General features: G+C 57.9%; 2 protein-coding genes across 7 annotated transcripts in view; one reads left to right on the plus strand and one right to left on the minus strand.

Annotated features, from left to right (window-relative positions):
• The window catches only part of CFAP99 (cilia and flagella associated protein 99), a 65313-nt gene extending 45991 nt beyond the window's left edge, over window positions 1-19322 (minus strand). For 2 of the 4 annotated variants that reach the window (XM_067036818.1, XM_059066031.2), the window contains exons 1-4: window positions 19094-19322; window positions 12607-12733; window positions 1917-2061; window positions 1467-1561 (exon numbers count right to left, since the gene is read on the minus strand). In XM_067036818.1, coding sequence (XP_066892919.1) covers window positions 1467-1561; window positions 1917-2061; window positions 12607-12717 — 351 coding nt within the window. In that variant the 5' untranslated portion in view covers window positions 12718-12733; window positions 19094-19322. The remainder of the gene's footprint in view (window positions 1-1466; window positions 1562-1916; window positions 2062-12606; window positions 12734-19093) is intronic. The other 2 variants (XM_067036817.1, XM_067036819.1) reach the window with 2 other exon arrangements.
• Window positions 19323-19813: 491 nt separating this feature from the next.
• The window catches only part of ZFYVE28 (zinc finger FYVE-type containing 28), a 114904-nt gene continuing 111867 nt past the window's right edge, over window positions 19814-22850 (plus strand). For all 3 annotated transcript variants that reach the window (XM_059065994.2, XM_067036823.1, XM_067036820.1), the window contains exon 1: window positions 19814-19907. In XM_059065994.2, the coding sequence (XP_058921977.1) occupies window positions 19869-19907 (39 nt within the window). In that variant the 5' untranslated portion in view covers window positions 19814-19868. The remainder of the gene's footprint in view (window positions 19908-22850) is intronic.

The raw sequence follows: 22850 nt of genomic DNA on the forward strand, positions 1-22850 counted from the left end.
CACGGGTTCGAGCCCCGGTCCGGGAAGATCCCACATGCCGCGGAGCAACTAAGCCCGTGCGCCACAACTACTGAGCCTGCGCTCTAGAGCCCATGTGCCACAACTATTGAGCCCAAGTGCCACAACTACTGAAGCCCGTGTGCCTAGAGCCCGTGCTCCACAACAAGAGAAGCCACCGCAATGAGAAGCCCGCACACCGCAATGAAGAGTAGCCCCCGCTGTCAGCAACTAGAGGAAGCCCGTGTACTGCAAACAAGACCCAAGGCAGCCAAAAATAAATAAATACATAAATGAATAAATTTGTAAAAAAAAAAAAATGAAGCCCTTGCTTAAGATAATTATGCAAATATTTACCCACTGTGAATTGCTTATGTTTATATGTAGATAGGAAAACGAGTCATTAAAAATAACATGCTGCCTCAGGTTACCTGCTGGGGGAGGGTGCCAGATCTCTGGGGCCTGTGGTCCTGGCAAGTGTCACTGCTCCAGGTCTCCCCTTCCCCAGGCAGGGGTAGTGGGAAGGCTTCTACCCCACCCTGCCTGAGCTGCCCCTGCAGAGCTTGCAGCCTCTTTCCAGAGAGGCCCCAAAGCACTCCTGGGGCTTGAGCTCTCCCCGCTCTTCTCCAGGGAGTCCCTGTCCTGGTCTGGTGACTGTGTGTGTGTGTCCCCCACCCCCCCAAGCCAAGTAAGAAGGAGCGAGCAAACGGCTGACAGCCTGGTCCAAGAACTGGCTCCGCCACTCATGTGCTGTGTGATGTCGGGCAAGTTACCGAACCTCTCTGTGCCTCAGTTTCTTCAACTGTGGGATGAGTGCCCGTAGGAGTGACCTTACCCGGTCATCGTGAGGGTGAAGCAAGAGCTGCTTGCGGAGGAAGCCGGGCCCACAGCAAATGCTTTGTGGGAGTAGCCGGCAGAGGGCAGGACCCTCAGGTTCATTCGTGGTCCTGCTGGCCCCAAGGCCCGGGAGTCCCAGGCTTTCTGCACAGGAAATAGGCAGCCACAAGAGTGGTCCCGGGCAGGGCAGGGGGGTGGGCTCCTGCAGGCTCCCTCTCGAAGGGTACCAATCCTCAGACCCACTCAGAAATGCTCCCTCGGCCCTGCAAAGCCGCACAGCCCCTCTTGGAGGAAGGAGAGGCTGCCCTCGGCCTGGAGCTTGGTCACGAGTCAGAGGAGCCCCCGAGAAGGTTCCAGAGGCCCGGACTGAACAGGCAAGGACTCCCCGTCGTGACTAACAGCTGGCATCCAGCAGCTACCACCCACCGGGCCATGAGGAACGGAAACCAAATTCCCCAGGCACAAGAAGAGCACGTTGGCAGCAAAGAGAGGGTATGGGTTCGTTTTAAACACAGAACAAATCCAGCAGTTTCTTTCATTAAAGTGAGCCGGAAAGGTAAGAGGTCAGTGCCAGAAGGGGCACACCTTGGACCTGGGGTGTAAGAACAGAACTTGGGGCAGGTGGGGCTCACCTTGCACACCTTGTGGGCGGGCTGGGACCTCACGATGCTACAGAAGAGCTGAAAGCCGAGCTCCTCCAGCTGGAAAGTGGCCAGGTAGCAGATCACTGAGGAGAGACGGTGCAAGCGCGGGGAGGAGGACCTGCGGGGCCCTGCGCTGGGCCCCCGGCGTTTGGCCCTGGGGGCGTCAGCCAGAGGCCGAGGGCCCGACAGGTGCACCGCAGGTGCAGAGAACTGAGCCCAAGGCGCCCGCCTCTTCCAGGGCGTGTGGCCAGAGGCAAGTGCTCCGTCTGGGCCCACGTGAAAGTGATAACCTCAAGCAACAGTACAAATGACGTCGTCTCACACGGGGCTTGGGGGGCGCCGTCGCCGCCGAGGGCCTGCGGCTGACGCGGAGGCCAGGGCCTGGCCCGCAGGGACCCATGGGTCCCCCCGCCCCCGTGGCTGGCCACGGGCACCTACCCTCAAAGAGGCTGTAATCGGCCCACAGGCAGAGCCGGCCGTCCCGCACATAGAAGGCGTCCACCACGGTGGTCAGCAGCTTCCGGTACTCGAGGCACCCGGACAGAACTTCCGTGATGAATGCCCGCTCCTGGGGGCTCAGGGTCTGGGGGAGAAACAGCTCGGGAGGGGGCCGCCGGCCAAGCCAGGGGAGAGGGCAGCCGCCTCCCGGTGTGGGGGTCCCCAGTGCCCCCCGGAGCAGTGGGCAGCGCCCCAGCCACCAGGAACACTGGCCCTCGGACCCTGCAGGTCCTCCCCCAGGAATCGGTCCCACCGGCTCTCCTGGGCAGTGACAGTGCAGTAGGGCAGAGACGGAAATAAACACGGAAAATGACCCCAAAGGAAAAGTCCTGTGTGACTCTGGTCATATGAGGCCCCTAGAGGATTCAAATTTCCAGGACAGAAAGTAGAAGGTGGGGGGCTCCGGGGGTAGGGGGAGAGGGCGGGGAGCTGTGGTTTAATGTGGACAGAGTTTCAGTTTGTGAAGGTGAGAAGGTTCTGGAGACGGACGGTGGTAATGTTCACACGTGAATGTACTTAATGCCATTGAATTGTACACTTAAGAACAGATAAGATGGTAAATTTTATGTCATGTGTATTTTACCACAATAAGAAAAAAAAAAAACCAAGCAAGGAAAATCTCTGGGGGAGGGAATTGGTGTTTGTGGAGACTGACTTTTTTCTTTTTTTTTTTTTTTTTTTTTGCGGTACGCGGGCCTCTCACTGCTGTGGCCTCTCCCGTTGCGGAGCACAGGCTCTGGACGCGCAGGCTCAGCGGCCATGGGTCACGGGCCCAGCCGCTCTGTGGCACGTGGGATCTTCCCGGACCGGGGCACGAACCTGTGTCCCCTGCATCAGCAGGCGGATTCTCAACCACTGCGCCACCAGGGAAGCCCCGAGACTGACTTTTTTCCACTTACTCTTTGGAATATTGTGGGGTTTGTGACCTGTGTGTGTCACGCGTTACCTATTCAAAAAACAAGTTAAGTTTTTGACAACAAGAACAAAAGAACGTCTAATGTTGCCAGTGCAGCAAGGAGAAGGGCTGGTGGGATGGCGCTGGTGAGTGTTTCCCGAAAGCAGTCTGGAAATATGTTTTAAGAGCCTTGTATTTTCCATACACTGTAATCCAGTAACCACACTTCTGGGAATCCAAGGAAACCAGACAAAAAGCAGAAAATACCCATGTACAAGCAGCTCAGGGCAACGGTACGTGCAGTGGTTGAAAGTGTTAACAGCCTAAATGTCAACACAGGGAATCAGATACGATCTCTCCGTGTTGTGGGTGAGTAGGACGCAGCCATTACAATGATGTTTCTGGAAAACTTATAGTAAGATGACAAAATTCTTAATACCGTGTAAAACTGAAAATGTCCACCAGGATCCCAACAGATGTAAAACACATCAAAATAAGCTCTTGCTAGCGGTATCATTCCCCTCCTCCCCCCCGACTTTTTTGGACAACCTATTAGATAAATTTTGGCATTCCCTTGCTTTATTTTGAATTTTTTATTATCAATGAAATTTTCATACATTTGCTGGACATTTATTTGTATTTCTCTTCTGTGAATTATCAATTTATATCCTTGGCTCACCTTTTTTTATTTGGATAATAGTTTTAGGAGCCCTTTGCATATTGAGGGAATTGATATGGTCATTAGTGTGATAGTTATTTGTCATGAGCTTGTAATTTTCCTTTTAACTTTGCATAAAACTTTTTTTTTTTTTTTTGCGGTACGCGGGCCTCTCACTGTCGTGGCCTCTCCCGTTGCGGAGCACAGGCTCCGGACGCGCAGGCTCAGCGGCCATGGCTCACGGGCCCAGCCGCTCCGCGGCACGTGGGATCCTCCCGGACCGGGGCACGAACCCGTGTCCGCTGCATCGGTAGGCGGACTTGCAACCACTGCGCCACCAGGGAAGCCCTGCATAAAACATTTTTTAGCATGTAGAGCGTAGAGGTTTTTACTTTGTTTTCTTTTTTGGGGGCTGCGCCATGTGGCATATGGGATTTTAGTTCCTAACCAGGGGTCAAACCTGTGCCCTCTGTATTGGGAGCACAGGGTCTTAACCACTGGACCACCAGGGAAGTCCCGTTTTTACTTTGTTTTGAGGTCAAATCTACCTTTTCCTCTGTGATTTCTTCCCTTGTCTTAGATCCTCTGAGGGGTCTTGGACGAGCCCAGGACCTCGGGGAGCCCCGGACCCCACGTGTGTGAGTGGGGTGGCTGGATGCCGGCGGGCAGACAGCATCATTCTCACTCCCTCCCAGTCTCTGCACCTCAGGGGCTGAAGGCCTGAGAGCCGCCTTCTCCAGCCGCTTCTGGGGGGGCTCTGGGCACAGTTGGGTTCTGCTGGTGAGACGTACTTGCAGGAGAGATGGGAGGCGAGCTGGGTGACATTCCCCTCCTCCCTCGGCAGGGGCCGGGCCCCAACATTGACTCAGCCACCCCTTCCAGTGCCCCAAGTGGCTTCTGGGCTCCTGCGGGGACCCCATCTGATCCGGGGTAATGACGTCCTCCTACGACCTGACCTCCGACCTCTGCTCCCGGGCTCCTCTTCCTCTTCTCCATTATCTGCACTTGTGCCCTGGGTGAACTCACCCACTGTCAAGGCTGACACGTGCTGATTTCAAATGTGCGCCAGCCCGGGCCGGCTCTCCCCGGACTTCGGGAAGTGCTCTCTGCTCCTGTTCTACCTCCCTGCTTGGGTGTCTGACCCCATGGGCTTTGCCCAGACCTGCCCTCCCCCGCCTTCCCGGCTCCGTACACATAACGCCTTGCTCCACCGTTCAGACCAAGCCCTTGATGCCCACCCCACCACCCCATCCGTCGGCTCCGGCTATGGGGTCCCAGCAGCTCTCTCGCTTCTCCTCAGTGTAGTTTCAACCCGCCAGCCGCCAAGCAATTCTTTGTAAAATGAAAGTCAGATCATGCCTGTCCTTCCTGAGAACCCTCCAGAAAAAGAGTCCTTAAAAGGGCCGCCAAGGCCCAGCCCCTCTGAGTCCGCCCCGCCCCCGCCCCACCCTGGCTCCACGCCAGCCACTGGCTGCCCTCTTTCTCTCCGACACGCGGGCGCCTCCTCAGGGCCTCCGCGCTGGCTCTTCCCTCTCCCTTCTGCGTTCTTCCCTGCACACCTGCTCCCCGACTCCCATCAGGTCTTTGCTCAGATGTCACCTGACCTGGGAGGCCTCCCTAACCACTCCTCAGGGTCAGACGCGGCCTGGCCCACTCAGCTGGCAGCGCACACCGGGTTTATCGCCCCTTCCCTGCTGGAATGTCATCTGGGCGCTCAAGAGGGAGGGAGTGGAGCATCCTGCCTCCGTGGGAGGCCGTGGGGACCCCGTGACGTCCCAGTGCAGGCCGGGCACAGAGTGGAGGCTCCTCCCCACGGAGCGCAACGGGGGGCGGGGGGCCGCTCTTGCCTCGGGGTCAGCTGTGGCCTCAGCAACCAGGATCCTGCCTCGGGCTTCCCTGGTGGCGCAGCGGTTGAGAGTCCGCCTGCCGATGCAGGGGACACAGGTTCATGCCCCGGTCCGGGAAGATCCCACGTGCCGCAGAGCGGCTGGGCCCGTGAGCCGTGGCCGCTGAGCCTGTGCGTCCGGAGCCTGTGCTCCGCAACGACGGGAGAGGCCACGACAGTGAGAGGCCCACGTACTGAAAAAAAAAAAAAAAAGGATCCTGCCTCATTTTCCCTCTCAGGCTCCTCTAACCCCTGGGCTGTGCCCACACGAGAGGGCACGAGCCCCAGCTGGGCTCCAGTCCCTGCTTTTAACTTACTGCACTGGTCAAAGGTAGCCCAGGGGGCCCGGAACAGGCAGCTCGGAAAGCAGTGCGTCAGCAGGGCTGGCACGGAGGATGCCCTGAGTCAGCGCTGCCCGTGCTGAGGCTGCATGACATCGTGGGATGCCTGCCTACAGCCTCCCCGGCCTCCCAGGCTCAGACAAGAGCAGCTCCACTTCTCGTTCACTTGAACGTCTGTGTTTGGAGGTGTGAATGTGTATTTTTAATAAGGCCAGAGCATTGAGCTTGCAGCTACAGGATGCCACCTGCCCGCGGTGAGGGGGTCCGGCAGGGCTGCATTGGCCCAGGGGTCTGGGAAGGTGAGCAGCCAGGCAGGACCTGACACTCTGGCCCACATGCCAGGTCTTCTCCGCCGGGAAGGTCAGGCCAGCAGGTCACAGAGAGGAGACCGAGGCCCAGAGGTGACACGCAGGTCAGAGGGCACTGAGCTCTAGACCAGGTCCTCCTGGCCAGGCTAGCACAGAAGGCAGGGTGAGGCCTGGACCCCACTGAGAAGGCCCCAGTACGGAGCCGGCCCCGAATCCTGGGCCAGCCTTAGTCACTGAGGCCAGAGGGCTACCACCCGAGGGCCTCTGAGTTCCTGATACACTCTTGGGCCTTGGTCAAGTTCAGCACTCCTGAGTCTGGGGACGAGGGCAGGTTCCGGGGAGAGCGGCAGGTGCTCCGCCAAGGGTCTCATGGGCAGTCCTGGGGAGGGGCTGGGCTGTGGGCAGGGGAAGCAGAGGGCCACAGCCTGCTGGCTCTTCACAACCTGTAGTGCCTCCTGCAAGAGATCTTCAGAGTTCACGGGCCCAGCTTGTCTGCTGGAGCCACAGGGAAAGGACAGAGCTAGACCAGGGGCCGGGGCCGGGACACCGCTTTTACTGCGACCTAGGGTTTGAAATTCCTATCACCAATACACAGGGGCTCCTGCTAATCAGTGATGCAAAGACCGAAGTCAGAAAAGTAGGCAGAGGAAATTGAGGCTGCCGGATGCCCACACAAGCCCTTCTCCCTTTCTTCCTGCCTAACAGGAGAAAGCTGTCTCGTTGGGAGAGGCAATGTGCCCAGCTAAAACTTTTCCGGGCCCCTAGCTGATGCGGCACATGGCTCCAATCAATGAGATCTGATGGCAAATTGCTAGGTGTGGCCTCCAAGAAAGCTCCTTGAAAGTTAGGGAGATTCAGCTGCTGCCTGCCTTATACTGTTTGCCTTTCTCCTCTTCTCTCTGGGATATGGATGCAATGCTGGAGTAGGGCAGCCATTTTGTGACTACAAGGCAAAGGGTACATTCTAAGGATGGATAAGCAGACAGGAAGGAGAATGAGTTCCTAATGGCACCACAGAGCTGCTGAACCCATCCTGGACTGCCTATGTGCAGACTGCTTCTTATGTGAGCAAAGATACCTCTGATTTCTTTAAGCCACTGCTTTCCTGGTGTTGTTATAGCCAAACACTGTTTCCTAACAGACACAGGTCCAAGCTATAGTTCAGAGAAAGAAATAGTCATGAAAATATAACAGGAGAGGGACTACCCTCGTGGCGCAGTAGTTAAGAATCCACCTGCCAATGCAGGGGACACAGGTTCGAGCCCTGGTCCAGGAAGATCCCACATGCCACGGAGCAGCTAAGTCCATGCGCCACAACTACCGAGCCTGTGCTCTAGAGCCCGCGAGCCACAGCTACTGAAGCCCACGCGCCTAGAGCCTGTGCTCCGCAAAAAGAGAAGCCACTGCAATGAGAAGCCCGCGCACCGCAACAAAGAATAGCCCCCGCTCGCCCCAACTAGAGAAAGCCTGCACGCAGCAACGAAGACCCAATGCAGCCAAAAATAAATAAATAAATAAACTGTAATACAAATATGAGTTTTGTCTTAAAAAAAAAAAATATATATATATATAAAACAGGAAAAATGCCGATTATAACTACACCAACTGCCTTTTCCCACCTATTTGGTTGGCAAAGATAAATAACATTTGCTAGCACACTATGTAAGCAAGCCACAGGGGAACAAGCACTCCCCACCTGCCAGGTAGCGTGTCAACGTGGAGGTCTCTGTGGAGGGTCAACTGGAAAGATCTTTTGAAATCATGAGGGCCAATACTCTCGCACGTGTGTTTTCTGGGACTTGACCCCGGGTGCATCTGCCCAGGTGCAGCGGGACAAGTGCACCAGTCAGTCCCACGGCGATCTGCAACACTAAAGGACTGGAAACAGCCACGATCCCGTCCACGGGGAACGGCTGCGATGGCTCTGGCACAGCCAGACAGAAGGATGCTTATGGCTTCACGATAAGAACGTGGAACAGTCCCCGGGATATCTTGTTAAGTGAAAAAAACAAAGGCAGGACTGTGTTACAATGCACTACCGTTTTGAAAAAGATTTTAAAAATACATATATAATTATATATAACCTTTTTTTTTTTTTTTTTTTGCGGTACGCGGGCCTCTCACTGTCGTGGCCTCTCCCGTTGCGGAGCACAGGCTCCGGACGCGCAGGCTCAGCGGCCACGGCTCACGGGCCCAGCCGCTCCGCGGCACGTGGGATCCTCCCGGACCGGGGCACGAACCCGCGTCCCCCGCATCGGCAGGCGGACTCTCAACCACTGCGCCACCAGGGAAGCCCTATATATAACTTTTAAACGTAAAATTTAGAGTTTAAACAAAATTTTTCCAGATCAATTATCTATGCAAGACAGGCCTAGACCGTCTCTTGAAGGAGCCACAGGTCACTGGTCTCCTGGGAGGGCCAGTGAGGGAGCGAGACCCCCGCTGGATACCAGTTTGAACCTTCTGGGGTCTGGACCTTTGATGCCAACATATCAGGTATTTAAAGAAATATATTAAAATAAAAAATATTTCCTGAGCCCAGCTTTCCTCTGACGCTGCGGACTAGAAAGCGAAACAAGGCTTTCTGGGACTTGAAACTGCCACGGCCGCACCCTGCCACCCTGGGCCCTCCTGCAGGGACCTGGGCTGGTGTTTCCAGGCTCCGCCCACTCCTGCTTTTCCCCCAACCTCTTGCACAGGCCCACTCCGGTTTCCCCGCGCAGCCTCCCCCCCACCCCTTTCCCTCGGGCCGGGGAACCGGCCTTTCCCCACCCCTGCCTCACCCCCGGCTGCCCGGCTGCCCGGCGCCTCTCCTGCCAGCCCACGGCTGAGCCTTTCCTTCCCCTGCTCAGCGCTCACTCGCCCTCCAGCCCACTGCTTGCTGAGCGGCCGGATCTCCTTCTCTCCCCTCCTCCCACCCACCCTCAGGGGATCTCTCTCCAAGCCAGACCCTTCTGAGAGGGCGACTCAGACCCCATGGGCTCCCTGGGTACCCCAAGCTGCCCGCTGTGGCTGTCACACCCCACCTGTGTCCTGCGGGCCCGGGCAGTTCTCTAGACGTCCCTATGCCCAACCTGGTGGCCCTGGTGCCTGAGCCGTGGTGCTGGGTAGCCCGGAGGAGAGGCGCCCACCAGGCTCCAGCCCCCTTAGAGGTGGTGCGCTAATGAAATGACACTTGTTGCAGAGAGATATTAACCAGTGGGGGTGGGCAAAGCCCGGGGCAGGAGGGAGGCAGGGTGGGAAGCACCTCCTCCCTCCTGTTCCCCACTGAGGGCCGGGCACTGGCTGGCGGCAGTGCCTTGCCGCTGGTGCCGTCCCCTCCCGCCCTCCGTCCTTTCTCCAGCTCCAGGCCCCCAGCCGGGTCCTCAGTGCTGCTCCCAGACGTCAGGCCACTTCTGTCTCTACAACCACTCTGCAGACTGGCATCTGGAGAGGCTGCTCCCCACGCCTTAGCCCCCCTCGTGCACGGCGCTGCTGCTGGAGAACTTTCTCTCAATGGTAAATGGATCCCTTTCTGATCTTAGACCAAATCTTCTGCCACTGACATATGTTCTCTGGGCAGAAATGCCATCGGGACCATGCCCGAGGGAACCCCTATCAGAGGGCTGGGAGGCTGCTGTGTGTGTGTGTGTGTGTGTGTGCGCGCGCGCGCGCACGTGTGTGTGTGTGCGCGCGCGCACGTGTGTGTGTGTGTGTGTGTGTGTGTGTGTGTGTGTGTGTGTGTGTGTGTGTGAGGGAAGGGGTTCCCAGGCTTCAGTCTAGAGAGGGAGAGTCACCACACCCTGCCCCCAATCTGCAAATCCTTGGACTTTTCCCTATCTTGAGATTATTAATTATATCTGCAAAGATGGTATCTCAAAATAAGGCCACATTCACAGGTAACCGGGGTGAGGACGTCAGCATTTCTTTTGGGGGGACCCAGCTGAATCCACAGCCCTGCACTTCCCCGGACTCTCTGCCAGTGGGTCTGCGTGCTGTGTAATTCTCTGCCAGGTGGCAGTCCTGAGCCCTGGCCTAACGAGAGCCGTGTACTGCACCAATTTTCTGACAGCTGGAAGTAAAGGTACGTTGTGTCAGTTTCCAGTGTACCATTCCACCTGGCCTTAGGATGGCTTTCTGAAAGGATGTAAAAGACAGGTGCATCTGTAAAAGAAGCTGCTTCTCTGTCCGTCCAGCATAGGCACGTCTCAAAGGCGCAGACGGAAGACTCGGCACCGCTGGGTTGGGGGCGTAGCTGGCGCGGTGCCTCCCTCCCCGCGGCCTTGCACGGGTCTGTCATCACGCCACGGCTCTCCGGCGACAACTAGGACTCATCTACTATTAATAATCCATCGGATGTGGGAAAAAAATCCCCAGACTACTTTGTTTTTTTTTATTGGCTGTGCCGCGCGGCTTGTGGGATCTTAGTTCCCTGACCAGGGATCGAACCTGTGCCCTCGGCAGTGGAAGCCCAGAGTCCTAACCACTGGACCGCCAGGGAATTCCCATCCCAAACTATCTGTCGTAACAAACCCATTTTCAGTAATTATTCTGGAGAAATGAGGACATTAACCTTACCATTTTTGCTGTGCGGTAAGGGATGCCTTGCAGGGCCTGGGGGACGGGAGCTGGGGACAGAGAACGGGACAGCACGGAGTCTCGTGGGAAGTGGAGGGTGAGAAAGGTGGGTGAGGCGGGGAATTGGAGTAGAGAGGTCTTTTTTTTAGGATGAGGGAATGCACAGCAGCTGTGGGTGATGCGACAGACCCACTGAGGGGAGTGAGGCCGGACAGACAGAAGGAGTGTCGCCAGAGGGGCCGGCCGGCGGGGGGGAGAGGCAGGCGGGGGGGAGACGGGGCCGCACGGAGCTGCGCGAGGCCAGATGAGACTGAGAAGGAGAAGGAGTGTGGATGGGCCTGGCCTTGGCTGCTCTCATCACTCCCCCAAATGCTTAGGGTCTCAGGGGAGAGTCTGAGGAGGGGAGCAGAGACTTGGGGGAGGGAGGTGCCGCCCACGCCCCAGTCCTTGCTGGCCGCCAGGTTCCAGCCGGCAGGGACATCCTTTTCTGCATGACACAAGGGAGCAGGGCTGGGGCAGCGGTCCCAAGCTTGCTCCTGTGAGAGACGCTTTGGCTTCCGGACTCCCCAGCTCTGCGTGCACTGCCGGGGCCCCGCCCCCCCCATCCTCCCAACCAGGTTTTCCAGCGGCTGCACCGCAAGGCGGCTGATGGAGAAGGGGAAGGTGGGTCTGGCTGCAGCACAGCAGAGGCCACACCCCTGCAGGTGTCTGGGGGTGGGGCCTGGCCACAGTCACTTCCCGGGGCCGGCAAAGCAGCTCACAGGCCTTGTTAAGCAGGGTAAGGGAAGGCTGCAGCTGGCGATTCACGGCGAACATCCCTAAGACCCCGTTTGCTCCTCCTTCCAGGGGGCGCAGGCGAGGGGGACGGGGGCAGCAGGCCGAGTGCTCCCCTGGGTCGACTTAGCCTCCTCTGGGTGCCCCGTCCAACGGAGTCCACGGCCCGGAGTGCTGAAGGTGGCACCCCTGCACTGCGTGCCCCCGCTCCTGGCACCTGCCCCTGATGGACGGACGGATGCGGGGTCAAGTCACAGGGACGGATGCGGGGTCAAGTCACAGGGAGGCCTCCGAGGTGCTAGAGCGAGGACACACCTGGGCCCAGAGACTTCAGCCCAGGGTCACTCCACGTATGCTTGAAGTGGGCTGGGCTGTGGTAGGACGGGGACCCCCGGGCCACGGGAACAAGAGCCGAGCAGCTCTTCCAGGTGCGGCCCCTCTGCCCCACGCACATCCCTGCCCTGGGGGGCGAAGATGTCCCCCAGTGGAGGGTGCCGAGCCGAGGTGCCTGCGAGGCTGACTCCCGTCCACCTTTAGCTGAGGATGGGACCACCCGACAGATGCAACCCGAGTTACGAGTTACGGCGCCCCTGTTCCCTTGTCACGAGAGTCTGACGCACGTCTGGGAGGTAGGAATGCCTCCTGAAGCAAAGAGGGGGTCCCACCCCTGAAGGGCATCCGAGATTCAGAGTGAGAGCTGATGTAAGCCTTTGGCTAGCTGGGAATCTTGCCTTGGGCCTCTCCTCGTGAGGGAAGGAAAGCGGCTGTTAGGAATGAGACTAAAAAGCTCCTGACAGGACTTCCCTGGTGGCGCAGTGGTTAAGAATCCGCCTGCCAATGCAGGGGACACAAGTTCGTTCCCTGGTCCGGGAAGATCCCACATGCCGCGGGGCAGCTAAGCCCGTGCACCACAACTACTGAGCCCGCGCTCCAGAGCCCGCGAGCCACAACTGCTGAGCCCGCGAGCCGCAACTACTGAAGCCCGCGCGCCTAGAGCCCGTGCTCCGCAACAAGAGAAGCCACCGCAGTGAGAAGCGTGCGCACCGCAACGAAGAGTAGCCCCCGCTCGCCGCAACTAGAGAAAGCCCGCGCGCAGCAGCAAAGAGCCAACGCGGCCAGAAATAAATAAGTAAAAAAAAAAAAAAAAAAGCTCCTGACAGGTGTCACTGCTACGGCCTCCCCGTGAACCCTGAGCCACCACTCGGACCCTACCTGCAGGGAGGTGGCCGCAGCCTCCAGGAACTGCTCGGGACTGTCCTTCTCAGGTTTAAATTGGTCCAGTAGCTGAATCACAGTTTCAATGCATTTTCCATAGTAGGCCATCTTCCCAGGTGGGACCCTAAAAGCAAACCGTGACAGGTCACGCCCTCCACACACCCTGGGCTGTCAGCTCGGCAGGTGGCGAAGGACCTTCACCTTCACCAAACTGTCAGGAAGTCCACCAGGGAGCCTGGGACCTCGTGGGGCGATGAGTGTTGGAGGCAAGTAGGGACCCCGGCGGGGGTAACCCCAGGCCCACTTCCTGGACTGTGTCCCCGCAGGCCTTGGGGGGCCCGCCCCCAGGCTCCCACTCACCCATAGTGCAAGCAGCCCTCTCTGCCCTGCCCCTGGAGGCTCCCTGGCTGCCCCACGTGCCCCCAAGCCCTCCAGCTGTGCACGGGCAGGGCTGACCCCTGGGAGAGGCCAGGCCAGAGAGCGGAGGCACCTCGTGAGTCAGCCCGAGCGGCCCTCAGCCCATCTGGGGTTTGGTGGTGGATGACTCAGCAGGCCCTGCTCGGAGGGAGAGGGGGGCCTAAACACAGAAGTTTGGGGCAAGAGGAATCCTCGGCTCACCACGCTCAATACCCCCATTTTAAAGATGAGGTAACCAGCACCCAGAGGGGATGCATAGCCGGTGAATGGCCAGGCCTGAGCATTCCAGAAACAGACCGGCTCCCGGAGACTGGCTTGCTCAGAGCCCTTCTTTGGCAGACCCTGGAGAAGCCGCCTGGGGTAGGAATGGGACCCCAGGAAGTGGTTCTAACAGGTGACCCCCAAATTGTCCTCAGCGCAGGGTGGCCAAGCCCCCCAGGAGCTCCTCTCTCATCCCCGCCTTGTTCCACGCTGACTGAGCGGCCTCCCTGGGTCACCACGCTGCTGGCTTCTTGGGCCCCAGCCGTTGGCCAAGCCAGGCTGCTAGTGCCCTGGGGACAGCAGGGGCACCTCTTCTCCACCCAACAAGCTGGAATGGCTCTGGATGGCAGCACTGAGGCCCTCCAGGATGGAGACTGAGTGAAAAGACAAAAGCCACAGACACTGACGCTGGGGGTCACCAGGGAGATGGCCAGTCCCAGCCAATCACGGTCCACTGGGTGAGTCCCCCCGGCACCATCACTGGAAAGAGAAGGAAGGCCAAATGGCACCAGACACTGCAGAGAGCCTCTGACACCAAATACGGAAACAGAAACCAGCAAAAAAGAAAGCAGGAGAAAGCAGACAACATACACAGCAGGAAAAACCCAGAAACAAACAACTATACCGCCTCTGAGAGATGGAGAGAGATACGGTATCCAAGAAACATCTGCAGGCAAAGAAAGCATTCTTGGAAATTAAAATATGACAGCAGAACTAAAGATATAAATAGAAGAGGCAGAAGATAAAGCTGAGGAAATCTCCCAGAGAGCAGAAAAAGATGAAGATGTAGGAAGTAGGAGAAAAACACCAAGAAAATTGGGGAACCACTCCAAAAGATCGGAATTCCAATTAACAGGAGTTCCAGAAAAATGGGAGAGACATAATGCAAGGGAATATCCCAGGATTGGCGGAGAGCCCCTGAGCACCCCTCAGGTCGTGCAGGCAGGGACAGGAGGGGTGCAGGGTAGCCTCGGGTTCCCCAGTGGTAACTCTCTCGGCACCAGGGTTCAGGGAACCCATCTCCAACCAGGAAGAATGACGGCTCTGTGGATGGAGGGGCCCTGCACCCGGCCCGGGGAGGGAGCCCAGAAAGGGGCAGGCTTGGGACTGGGAAGCCGGAGATTTTCCAGGAAGGTGACAGCAGGTGGCAGGCCAAGGGCCCCAGAGCACGGGGTACAGGGGCTCCAAGGGGAGCTCTGCACCTCTCAGGTCCCCCGTTTTGGAGCAGTTCTACCGAGGCTTTGACACCTGCCCTCATCAGGACAGGGAAGGAGAGATTTCCCTGGTGGTCCAGTGGTTAAGACTCTGCACTCCCGATGCAGGGGGTGTGGGTTCAATCCCTGGTCGGGGAACTAAGATCCCACATGCCATGCGGCCAGAAAAAAAAAAGGACAGGGAAGGAAGCTCTGCAGCTGCCCGCCTGTCAGCCCAGGGGATGCGCCCCCACCGCTCTGCCAGATGCACACATGGGCCCCAGCGCCACCCGGCACAGAGGCTTGACCGGGGCACCTCCTTAGGGGCTGCTTCAGGGCCCAGCCCCAGCTGTGCATGGACACAAAAGCCAGCAGGAGCCTCTCCCGAATGAGGCCAGAAGAAAGGCCTCTTGGAACTCAGAAATGTGCTGGAAATGGCTTGAAGCCCCGACGCCAAGGGCAGGCCCTGGAGACCACGTCTCAGGAGGGCCAGTGGATCCGGAGGTGGGGTCTGTGGACGCCAGGGCAAACTGCATGAGCGAAGGCCAGGGCCCACGAAGGCTTACAGGGGTGCCCGATCGAGCTCCTCTTTCCACATCAGCTCTTGTCCCAAAGTGCTTGTGAGCCACGGGTGCTGAGTAAGCCAGCTGCCGGCCGCCGGCACCACCAGGCCGCGTCACCGCCTCAGGGCAGGCGGCAGTGCCGCTTTCTGAAGTGCGGGAGGTCTGGGAGGAGTGGTCTCCGGTCGGGGCATCGCCTTCCGCTCCATCCATCACTAACACATCTTCCGAGTTCTCAGCTGCTGCAGGACCCAGCGGGGGCTCCTCAGCCGGCCCTACCCCTTCACAGCCCAGGGCCCCAGTCCCTGGACCCTCTTCCTTCCTCACCCCAGCCCTGTCCACGTGGGCTTCTCACTGGCTCAGAAGCCCCATCACACGTGTCTCCAGAGCCTCAAATACTCTTCTTTCTGCTCTTCCTGGTGAGCTCTTAGGCATCCCTCAACACCCCATTCAAATATCACCACCTGTGAAGCCTCCCTTCCTCCTCCCTCAGCTCTCCCCTTCTCCGTGCCTGCTCCGAAGTTCCCCAAAGTTCCCTCACACTCCTGTGAGCCTCTGGTGCAAGGCCCTGCCTTATCACCGCTGAGTCCCTTACCCCAGAGCTGGCACCCAGCAGGAGCCACAAATTGTCTGTGGAATGAATGAGGGACTGTAAAAATGTACAGAGGGATCAAGCGCCCTAAATGGTGCTTGTGTTTCAATCTGAAAGACAGCTTTAACATCCAGAGATAGACCTACCCAAAGATCATAGTAGTGCTTTTTTAAGCCTCTGCTTCCGCAGATCCTACAGTTCCACAGAGTTGTTTTACTGTCTCGTTGAATTGGAAAATAATAGATGTCCCAATAATATTTACGAGGCAGATTAATGTGGAAGAGAACAAACCAGCCTTGAGCTGGGGGGTGGGGTCAGGGGCTCAGCCTCTTCGTCCCCAAGGAGGATTTTCTGCTTGTGGCAACTGCTGAGGCCCAGGCTGGGGTCTAAAGTCCTCCAAGCAGCCACCCCGCCTGACCCCAGAACTGTGTGAAAGAGGCACCCACGTCGTCACGCTAAAAGGCAGTAGCAGTCACAGTCCAGGGCTCAAAAGGCAAGTCCCGAACCTAGGTAAAAAGTCTCTTTTTATGGAAACAATGTTAAGGGTTGAGTTTTTCTCCTCCTCCCACCCCATTGTGGTCATGTGGTGGGCTGCCCTGGACGGGCTCAGCCTGGAGGAATGGGACGGAAAGTGCCCCCTCTTATACCCGACGTGGGCGGTGAGAGTGCACAAACTGCGTGCGTGTGTGCGTGCGTGTGCGTGTGTGTGTGTGTGTGTAGGGGAAGCTGCGCCCAGGCAGGAGGGCTTCCCTGCCCTCCCCTCCTGTCCTGGAGCCGGAACATTCTGAAGAAAGGATGACCCGAAATCCACCCAAGCCCTCCCCGCATTCACAGGGGCCTGGATGGAAGGGACCGGAAGCAATGAATGGAGAGGCCGGGTGGAGGATACGGGGGTGGGGGGGTGGCGCTGTGGCTGCTGGGCCCGACCCCCCTGCAATTCTGGCTCACTGTCCGGCCTGAGGGCTCCTCGGGGTGGGAGCTGGGCACCCCACAGCTGGCACAGAGAGCTGCCCATGTGGGTGGACATCGTGAAGAGACACCCGGGTTCTGCATTCCCACTGAAATTAGCCTATAATCTTAGTCAAAATAGTCACAACTTTCGGTAGGAAACAGGTATTGAAGTTCATCCGATTCTGATGCGTGCTTTTAGCACCTCAGCTTTATTTTAATGGTGTAAAACCATATGTGTGGGTAGGGAGATTTAATTCCCAAGCTTATTGTTTTTTTTAAATATTGATTTTAACTCCACTCATCAGGACTTGACTGTCCCATATTTAAGGAAACTTTAAAGGTGGGCTGGACCAAGTCTTTTCTTAGCAAATCCTTAAATTCCATCAGACACACACTAGTTCAACACTCTCAACCACTAGAGAGGCTTCATTTACATGGATCCCAAATGTGTGTTAATTAAAATACATTCTTTTCCTGGCTTTTAATTCTGATTAAAGCCAGTCTACTAAGGATTTCTGCTAAGTCATGTTCTGATGGCTTTGCTTAAAGTACAGACCCATGGGGCAGGTTCTGCCGGTTACTTTTCAATCTCCACTCTTCCTTTCTTCCCGAGTAACAAAGCCCTGATTTTTAGTTGAGTCTACTGTTGCTCAACTGAAAGATGACATTTCCTAGCCTTCCTGGCATCTGGGTATGCCAAGAAGTGTTAAGAGTTTGAGACTTCCGGAAAGTCTCCTTGAAAGGGAGGAGCATACACTTCTTCTCTTTTCCACCCTGCTGCCTGGACTCAGGAGGTGATGGCAGGAACTTAGGCAGCAATTCTGGACCATGAGGAAACATGCAAAGATGGCAGAGGAGCAAGCTAGAAGAGCCCAGATCCCTGATGACTTTTTGGGGTGTCATATCTCCCAAGATTGCCTCCCCATGGACCGATTTTATGGACACACCAGTAATCTTGTTTGAGTCACTATGATGTTGAAATTTTTTGTTGCATAAAGCTGAATCTAATCCTAACTATACACCCATTTCCCTGAGGTCAGCCTTCATCCTGAGCACAGTTTCAAACTGGGAAGCATAGGAAGAGACGCTCTGAGCAGCAACAGCAGTCCCAGACTTGGAGTAGGCCAAGGGCACACCCGCAGAGTGTCTACCCAAGTTCTCAGACTGTAAACTGTGGCTGGGGAAGAGCAGGATTTATGGGGGCTGACTGTGAGTGCAGCTGGACACGTTTTGTTTGGGGGAATTTGGTAGACATCCAACTGGCAAAGAACAGGGAAAGGGGTCTAGAGTCCCAGGCCAAGGTTCAGGCTGGAGATGCAGGTTTTGGAAGATCAGGAGAAAATGGCTGTTTATTGAACCATGTGACCGCAGGAAATCATCCAGGGAGAGGGTGGATAGAGGGGCTTCCAAGGACCGAGTCCCAGGGCTCTGGTGTCAGGACGGTGAGCAGCAAGGAGATGCCAGCCAAGGAGACTGAGGAGGAGCAGCCACAGGAGGAGAGGCAGAGAGTGAGACCTGTTCCAGCCAGGTAAGGACAGTGTGTCCAGGAGGGGAGTACTCAGCTGGGACACTTGTTCCTGGAAGAGGCGGGGCCGAGCTCTCCTAGTTGGATTTAGCAACATGGAGGTCAAGAATGACGTAGATAAAGAGACTGGGAGGAGGGGCTGGGAGAAAATCTGATTGGAGCAGGCTCAAGAGAGAAAAGGTGGAAATGAATTGGAGATAAGAGGCAACTCCGGAGGGGTTTTGCTCTTTAGGGGAGCAGTGACTGGGTGGTAGCTGGCGGGGAGTGGGGAGGATCAATCAGGTACTCAGAAACGAACACGGAGGACTGCCAGCCCTCGGGGAAAATCTCAGACGGCTGCCTGTGCCTAGACGCACATTGACTCTAATGGAATAGAGGGGCCAGGGAGTCCAGCTCATCTGAGCACCTGGACCCTGGGCCAGTGACAACATGAGCAGCAGAGAATAAATTCTCTATCAAGAGAGACTTACCTCCCTCTTGTGCACCCTAAATCTGCACGTACCGGAAGTGGTGCTGGGTGGGGGCAGGGGAAAGCTCAAGGCGGTTGGGGGAGGGTCCCCTCCTACAGCCAGAGCGCAGCAGCCTCTTTGTGCCTGATTCTTCAGGTACCAGAGGGAGTCTCAAGTGAGACCACACACTTGTCTTTAGCTTTCTGCTTAGCACTTTATAGATTCTCAGATTTTGTTGATTGTTTTTATGGATCTAAATTAGGGCATGGCTAGGGGAAGTAGTGAATACGGGAGAATATCTTCTTAAAAAGCATCGTTTATTGTGGCGATTAAAAAAAAAAAAAAAGCACCGTTAACTTTAGTCAAGGAGCTGGGAAGAAGACCAAAAAGGTGGTGAGCGAAAGCAAGAAGATGGGAAACAAGAAAGACGAGAACTGGCCCGCAGATCTAGGGAAGTTGCACGTGGGTGGTGCTGGTGCTGAGGGGACGCACCTCGCCCCCCTTTCGGGTCTCGCCTGCTTCCCTTCCCCACGTACCTGTCAGCGGGCTCCACGGGCGCTCCGGAACCTCCTTTCTCTCCACCGCCCACCGCACAGCAATTGCAGGGCTGGCGGGCGCGAGGGGACTGGGGAATAGCGGTGGATCTCCCCTTCCACTTCTGCTCCGCCGGAACCCCGGCAACCCTCAGGACAGGGGCGGTGCTGGGGCGCAGTTTGGGCGTTGTCACCTAGCAACCTCCTTACGCTCCGGAGCCGTCTGCGGGAAGACTACAACCCCCAGAATGCACAGCGCCCGCAGCCAAGAAAAGTCGCCATATCCAGGGCCCCCTCCTTCCCCGCAATGCCCATTGGGACTTGTAGTTCTCGGCCCCTCCGGGCGCGCCGGGTTGCCTGCGGGGGAGCGCGCCTCGGGCGGGGCGCGGCGCGGCGCAGCGACCGGATTGGGCAGCCTCGGTGGCTCGCGGCTGGCCTGGCGCTCGCGGCGCGTCGGCGCATGTGTGGCTCGGGCGGCGGTGGCCGGCCGAGGCACCTGGTGTCAGTGAGCCGCGAGGAGCCGGCGTCCCCGTGCCTGGTCAGTCCGCGCGTCCGCCTGCCCACCGCGGTCTGCGGGTCAGTGCCGCGCGCAGCTCTCCGAGCATCTCCCGGCGGCGCACCTGCTCCGCACACCTGACGCCGCCCGCCCGGCGCCCCGGGTCCGCGCGGGACCCCAGCCCGGCCCTGCCCCGCGTCCGCCCGCCCCGCGCCGCAGCCGGGCCCGGGCGCAGCGCTGCGGAGGTGAGGGCCGCCGGGGCCGGGCCGGGCCGGCGCGGCGATGATGAACAGGTTCCGAAAGTGGCTGTACAAACCCAAGGTGAGCGGCCCCGTCCCTCGCTGCCGAGGCAGACCCCCTTTCCCGGTCGGGACCGGCCTCTCCGTGGCGCCGCCGACCCCCTACCCTCCACTCCGCGACTTGCTCACACCGTCGCCCTCCCCCTTCCACGGGTCCCCCCACCCCGCCCGGTCCCAAACCGCCCCTCCTGCCCTTACCCTCGGGCCGGGGTGCACTCCCTCCCCACGCCTGCCCGCTGCCAGATGGGCCCCCCTCCCTTCTCATTCCGGTCCTGCGTGGTGCCCTCCTCACACCTCGTGGTCGCCGACCCACAGCCCGAGCAGACCCCGTCCTACTTCTCCTGGGTCCCGGAAAACCTTTCCATCCCCCCTCCCTACACCAGGGATGACTCTCCCGTTCCTCTTCTGCCTGCCCGCCCCCTCGTTACCCTGGACCCGGAATGTACCTCCTGACCTCCCTCCGCAATCCGGAACAGACCCTCTCTCTCCCCACTTACCCCAGGTTCTGGAGGGGACCCCCCTGTCCCTCTCCCGGGTCCCGGACCAACCCCTCCTTCCTTGTGTGCAGAGCGGGTCCCCATCCCACTGTCCCGGCCCTGCCTTCCCGAACCAGGACCGATCCGCGCCTCGGCCCAGTGCGCGTCCCCATCCTGTCCCGTGCCCATCCTTCGCCCGCGCCCACACGCGTGCTGTCAAATGCAGGGCAGTCCCCTGCCCGGCGGCGGATGGGTGAGCGCGCCCAGGGCCGCGGGCTCAGCGGGGTCGGAGGTGCGGTCCTCCCGGCGCTGCGCCCCTCCCCGGCCGTGGGGTCGAGGTCTGGGCAGCGCGCCCTGCTCCTCGGCGGCTGCGCCAGTCGCACTGCGGGCGGGCGCTGCGTCCCTGCCGCCCGCCCAGGGCTCGTGTCCGCTGCGGCCAGAGCTAGTCCTAGTCTGGGTGTCTGGGTGCGGCGGTGCCCAGGAGCCGGGCGCAGAGTCCTGGGAGCATTCTAGGCGTCCGGGGGTCGAAACCTGGGGGCTGGCACCGCGGTAGGGCTGGGGCGCTGGGGTCTTGGCTGGGGGGGGGGCGTCTTGGCCGGGGTGGGGCCAGTGGTCACGTCTTGGCGCCTCGGACGTCCACAGTGTGCCTGAGCGACCCAAGGAACACCCCCGCCCCCCTGCCCAGGGCTGACCACTTCTCTGGGTCTGGCTTTTCCGCTCCCCTCCCCCGCCGTGGGTGATCTCCCAGGGTGGGCTGGGGGGGGGGGAGTGTTCCTGAAATCTAATCTGTGCTCTCCTGCATTGGGTCCGTTGGAGGATGGGCACCCGAGATCCTGGGGCGAGTTCAGGGACCGGAATGGCTCCTACTTCATCGCCTTTAGGGTCGGAGAGTTCTCCCAGTGTTGGGTCGAGGGCTTAGGGTGCCTGGAACCGCCCCTTGCTCCCTTGGCCTGGCCCAGAGGGGCTACGGGTTCTTTCTTGCTTGGTGCAGCTGCGCAGCTCTGTTCCCCCTTCGCACCTCCCTGTCTTTTTTTTTTTTTTTTTAACATCTTTATTGGAGTATAATTGCTTTACAATGGTGTTAGTTTCTGCTTTACAACAAAGTGAATCAGTTATACATATACATATGTTCCCATATCTCTGTCTTTGTAGCAGCTGCTTATTAGTGGTGTTTTGGTGTGACCCTGGTGCTTCCTGGAGCTGCCTGTGGTCTGGGGCCTCCCTGCCCTTGGCAGCCTCCTGCCCAGCCCTCTCCTTGCTGCAGTCCCCCCGAGGCGGCTCTGATCCTACCTGCTGGTGCTGGGTAGGGTGCCAGGGGAGGGCGGCAGCCTGTGCACGCGATGTGTGTACAAGGAGCGGCTTTTTGTTGGTGTGACTTCTGTCACCAGTTAAGGAAAGACCAAGGGGACTTGTCAGAAGGCCGTTGTGAGGGTGAGCGGCCGTTTTTCAGTGGCAAAGCCCCGGGGCCGGCAGAGAAACGTGTCGTAGTGACGCTCTGGGGTCTCCGAAAACACATTTGCCGGGGGTCCTAGGGCTCCGCATGCCTTTTTCCAGACGTGGCTGTGGAAGAGGGCTTGTTTCTAGGATTGCCTAGCTGTAATACGTTGTTGGAAGGGACGGAAAAGCAACGTGGAATCTCTGTTTCATCTGCAGCTGAATAATTTCAGTGGCCCTGCCTGTTTCGGTTTAGGGAAAAGTCTTCTAAAAGTGGAAAATGATACTACCCATGAGACTGTGCTCCAGAATTGAGAGCCGTGTTCCTCGTTTTCCCTCTTAGCAGGCAGCTGCCCTTCCAAGGCCAGCCCCCGGGCTGACCAGGGCAAGGTGGAGAGCTGGCGAGTCAGCCAACCGCAGCGACTCAGCCCGGAGCTGTGCGCCTTAGGAGAAGGGCGGGGATAGCGTTGCATCTGGTCCTCCGCTTTCCTTCGCTGTGCTGTCTTGGCCTGCCGTCTGACCCCTGCACTCAAGGCGCGTCTCTGTCTGAGATCTTTGTGTTTGCCCTGAGGTCAGTCTGAGCGTGGTAGTTCCTTGTTGGACGTCTGTCTTTGGGGTTAAATGTCTTAATTATCTGAAGGCTTGGAGCAGGTGAGGTCGCCCCAGCCGCTTTGCATTTTTCAAACCAGAGCTCGTATTTTGGCCTCAGGTTATGAATTGAATTTTATGCTTCCCCTTCCTGTCTAATTTAACACAGTGTGGTCCAAGTGAGCAGGAGTCGGTTCTGGGAGGTTTCCGGGCCTGGAAGAGTTGAAGTGTTAAATGTTGGCTGTGGGAGCATGTGTCTGAGAGAGACTGTTGCCTGTAGTTGGGACTTTTTCCACTGTTGTATTTAGATAGATATACAATTCAAACTGAATTCTTGATTTAATCCCTGCTTTGGTTTAAAACTGAACGCTGAGCTTCTTGTTCATGACAGTGCAGTGGAAAACATTCTGCAACCAAAAATATTCGTTGTTCTTGTAGTTCTAAAAAGTGTTTGGAAATGCTTTAGA

The sequence above is a fragment of the Kogia breviceps genome, chromosome 6 (assembly GCF_026419965.1).
Source record: "Kogia breviceps isolate mKogBre1 chromosome 6, mKogBre1 haplotype 1, whole genome shotgun sequence".
Classification (NCBI taxonomy): domain Eukaryota; kingdom Metazoa; phylum Chordata; class Mammalia; order Artiodactyla; family Physeteridae; genus Kogia; species Kogia breviceps.